This window comes from Desmodus rotundus, chromosome 1 (assembly GCF_022682495.2).
Source record: "Desmodus rotundus isolate HL8 chromosome 1, HLdesRot8A.1, whole genome shotgun sequence".
Lineage (NCBI taxonomy): Eukaryota > Metazoa > Chordata > Mammalia > Chiroptera > Phyllostomidae > Desmodus > Desmodus rotundus.
The window spans coordinates 167,871,793-167,875,985 of NC_071387.1; the positions used below are offsets into that span (position 1 = coordinate 167,871,793).

At 57.5% G+C, this 4,193-nt stretch overlaps 1 protein-coding gene across 1 annotated transcript; it reads left to right on the plus strand.

Annotated features, from left to right (window-relative positions):
* The first annotated feature begins 879 nt into the window (after positions 1–879).
* FOXD1 (forkhead box D1) lies at positions 880–3,261 on the plus strand. The gene has a single exon (XM_053925215.2). The coding sequence runs from the start codon at positions 1,511–1,513 to the stop codon at positions 2,876–2,878; it is 1,368 nt and encodes a 455-aa protein (XP_053781190.1). The 5' UTR covers positions 880–1,510; the 3' UTR covers positions 2,879–3,261.
* Positions 3,262–4,193: the final 932 nt, after the last annotated feature.

Here is a 4,193-nt window from a genome sequence, read left to right on the forward strand (position 1 = left end):
GTTGCGCGGGGGCAGAACCGGCAACCCAGGCAAGTGCCCTGACCGGGAATCACCCAGTGACCTTTGGCTTTGCTAGAGGATGCCCAGCCAACTGAGCCACACTCGTCAGGGCTCCAAACATTTAAAAAACGTGTCTGAAAATTTTTATTTATCATTGTAGTTTCTATTATTAAGCCCGCCTGAGTGCAGACGTGTGTATACGTTATAGTAAAGCAAGTATTTGGAGATTACCACGAAGTGTTGATTAGCATGTTCCTCTCACTGGTAACTATAGAGCCCTTTACCCCATTATGAAAATATTAACTTTTTGGGGTAGTTTCTAGGTGCAATTTTTTTTTTGCGAGTGTTTGGGTTTTCACTAAGTGTTTCCATTTCTTCTCTACATTCAGTCGTTGCTTTATTTATACTCAAGAAAATTTTCAGATCCTCTCATTAGAGGGGCTTAGTTTACCCGTCAAGTTTCTAGGGCATTCAATTGCAGATAAGTGACTCAAACGCCAGCCTAACGGTGTTTTTTGTAACAGGGGGTAGAAAACAAACGTCTTTGGGGGAGAACCAAAAGAGACAGGGTGAAAGGTCAATAAACAATGATTGTGCTCAAACGGGGGTGGAGTGGAGATTCTCATCGGATTCGCTGGGGAGCCACTTGCCCTATCTGGAGGAGATGGGACAATCCCAACAGACCTCCTAGCCATTCCCCAGGGACCACCTCAGATGATGGGGTGTCGTTTGGCCCCGGCTGGCCGGCTCCTACAGGCCTTGGAGTGGTCAAACCGCCACGTCCAGGGGCTGCTTCTGAAGTTAGGGTTGAAGGCCAATGGAAGAGAAAGAGGCTGAGAACTCTAACTCGTGCCTTGGGGTCCACCACCGCGGGCCATGCGTAATTCAGGTCTCAGCCCTTTTGGCAAGGAATGGTGGAGTCCTCTCTCGTGTTGTCTCTTCTCAGTTCCTGCTCCCTCCTATGGGTGAACTTTTTCTCCACAGCAAGACTGATTTCCTAGGCTTTCTTTCCCTTCCCTGGGTAGTGCTCTGACGTGCACACCATGTGACAAGCCTCCTTCTGCTATAAGCCGCGTGAAGGTCCGCCCTCTCCTGGTCTCAGCCCCTCGCCTCGCGGAGCTCTGTCCCTAGACTCTCACCCATCCCACACCCTCCCGGGCGCTCCAACGCTCAGACTTGTTCACCCAGGGCCCTGTCACCCCCTCTTCAAGTGGCCCGTCCAGCGGCTCTCGGAGAGGGGAAGGTCAAGTCCTCCGCCCCGGCCCGGGTGTGCGCGCAGCCAAGGGGGCGCAGGGACCGCGGGGCAACCGCGGAGGCGCAGGAGTTACAAACTCGCAGTGCAAAGCCTGGGCCACCACCGAGCAGCCCCGGAGCTTGGCTTGAGCAGCAGCTGCGCCCCCAGCGTGGCGCCCCGGGGCCAGGCCCTCCGCCCGGGACCCGGGCTGGGGCGCGGCGGGAGCCTGGAGTCCGGCGCCCCTATGCGCCGCCTCAACGTCGCAGCGCGACAGCTATGACCCTGAGCACGGAGATGTCCGATGCCTCCGGCCTCGCCGAGGAGACAGATATCGACGTGGTGGGGGAGGGCGAGGACGAAGACGACGAGGAAGAGGAGGACGACGAGGGCGGCGGCGGCGGCGGCAGCGGGCCCCGGCTGGATGTCCCCGCGCAGCGGCGGCGGCGGCGCTCGTACGCCGGCGAGGACGAACTAGAGGACCTGGAGGAGGAGGACGACGACGATGACATCCTGCTGGCCCCGCAGCCTGGGGGCTCCCCGGCGCCCCCCGGCCCAGCCCCGGCGACGGGGGCCGGGGCCGGCGGGGGCGCGGGCGGCGGCGGGAGCGCGGGCGGCGGCGCCAAGAACCCGCTGGTGAAGCCGCCCTACTCGTACATCGCGCTCATCACCATGGCCATCCTGCAGAGCCCCAAGAAGCGGCTGACGCTGAGCGAGATCTGCGAGTTCATCAGCGGCCGCTTCCCCTACTACCGGGAGAAGTTCCCCGCCTGGCAGAACAGCATCCGCCACAACCTCTCGCTCAACGACTGCTTCGTCAAGATCCCCCGCGAGCCCGGCAACCCCGGCAAGGGCAACTACTGGACGCTCGACCCCGAGTCCGCCGACATGTTCGACAACGGCAGCTTCCTGCGCCGGAGGAAGCGCTTCAAGCGGCAGCCGCTGCTCGCGCCCAACGCCGCGGCCGCCGAGTCGCTGCTGCTCCGCGGCGCTGGCGGCGTGGGGGGCGCGGGCGACCCCGCGGCCGCCGCCGCCGCGCTCTTCGCGCCCGCGCCGCCGCCACCGCCGCCGCCTGCCTACGGCTACGGCCCCTACGCCTGCAGCTACGGCCTGCAGCTGCCGCCCTACGCGCCCCCCTCGGCGCTCTTCGCCGCCGCCGCCGCCGCCTTCCACCCGCACTCGCCCCCGCCGCCCCCCGCGCCCCACGGCGCGGCCGCCGAGCTGGCCCGGACCGCCTTCGGCTACCGGCCGCCTCCACTCGGCGCCGCCCTGCCCGGGCCTCTGCCGGCCTCCGCGGCCAAGCCGGGCGGCCCGGGCGCCGCGGGCCTGGCGCGCTCGCCCTTCTCCATTGAGAGCATCATCGGGGGCAGCCTGGGCCCCGCCGCCGCCGCCGCCGCCGCCGCGCAGGCCGCCGCGCAGGCCTCGCCCGCGCCCGCGCCCGCGCCCGCGGCGGCGCCCGCGCCCGGACCCGGCGGCTGCGCGGCCCAGGCGGCCGTGGGCCCGGCGGCCGCGCTCACTCGCTCCCTCGTGGCCGCCGCGGCCGCCGCCGCCTCCTCCGTGTCCTCGTCGGCCGCCCTGGGGACCCTGCACGCGGGGCCCGCCCTGCCCGGGGCGGAGAACTTTACTGCCAGGATTTCCAATGGGTAGAGCGCGCTGTCAGCGCCCTCGGGGCGCGGAAGGTAGGACTCCCGCTCCGTTCTCCGCCTCGGTGGTTGGGGGTTTGGTTCGCTCCGGCCGGCGCGGCGCCCCTGCCCCCGCGCCCCCGTTTTCGCCGCCGCGGATCCTCGGCCGAGACTGTGTGTGGCGACCGCTCGGCTTCGCGGCCCGTCCGGTTATCGAAGCCGCCCTGCGCTGCAGCCCCGGCCCGGGGGAGGGAGGAGAGGGTGCTGGCGGCGGCTGCCCGGTCTAGGCACAGAGACTTCCTTGACTTCGGGGAACGCTTACAAATTCTAAGCCTTTTTGAGGTCTAGAGATTCTCAGGTCCAGGCGTTAAAGAAAAAAAAAAAAAAATTAGTGTCCAAAAGACGAACAGTAAAGGCCCTGAAGATTGTCGGCAAAACAGTCATTTTGTTTTGAAGACACTTGCCTGGTGTACTTTTTCATGAAAAGGAAAAAAACGATTAACGAGTTTACACAAGGAAAAAAGTCAGAATTATTTCTTATTTTAACCTGTGTTTTGTATCATAATAGACATGCGGAATTTTTATTTTGTACTTACTGCATATTCTTTACAAGGAATATTGTAAATTTTACTGGCAATTGTTGTACTATTCATTCTAATGTAAGATTTTTACACTTTTTCAGAAATAAAATGCTTAATTTTTAAAGAAAATCCACCAAAAGAATTGGCTTTAGTCATCCCCTTAGTTCATTTTCTTTCTGTTTAAAAAAGCTTCTGTGTGAGAGAAGGAACCCATTATAGAAAAGGCAAATAATTTCAAACACAATTTTTTTCAAACAATTTAACAAAAGTACTATTACAGGAGGTCAGAAGTTTCTTTTCAATGATAACAAATAAAAGAAGTAACTTTGGTATACATTTTCAAATCTAATTCCATTCCATTTTGATGAGCATTGAGTCTATTTAAAATTAAAGCCACAGTTACCTTAGGATAATTTTATAAAACTTTCTATTTTTTGACCTTCCCACTTCAAGCAATTTCTACTGCTGTTTGAGCACAATATTGCGAATATCTGTTAAACACTCTGCAACGTAGTATTATATAGTAACAGAATCAATACAAGTAAATATGCAATTTTTAGTTGTACATTTTTAATAGGTGTGATCATCAGCTAAATAGCTTTAAAGTTCTGAATAAGAAAATGTTCACATACACAAAATAAATTGTATTGGAAAGTTTTGGTATTTAAAGCTACTATTTTCTCAATATAAGAGATTCCAGTAATTGCATAAAGAAGTTTTTATCCTGAAAGGCAAACATCAAAATTCTAGCTTAAATGA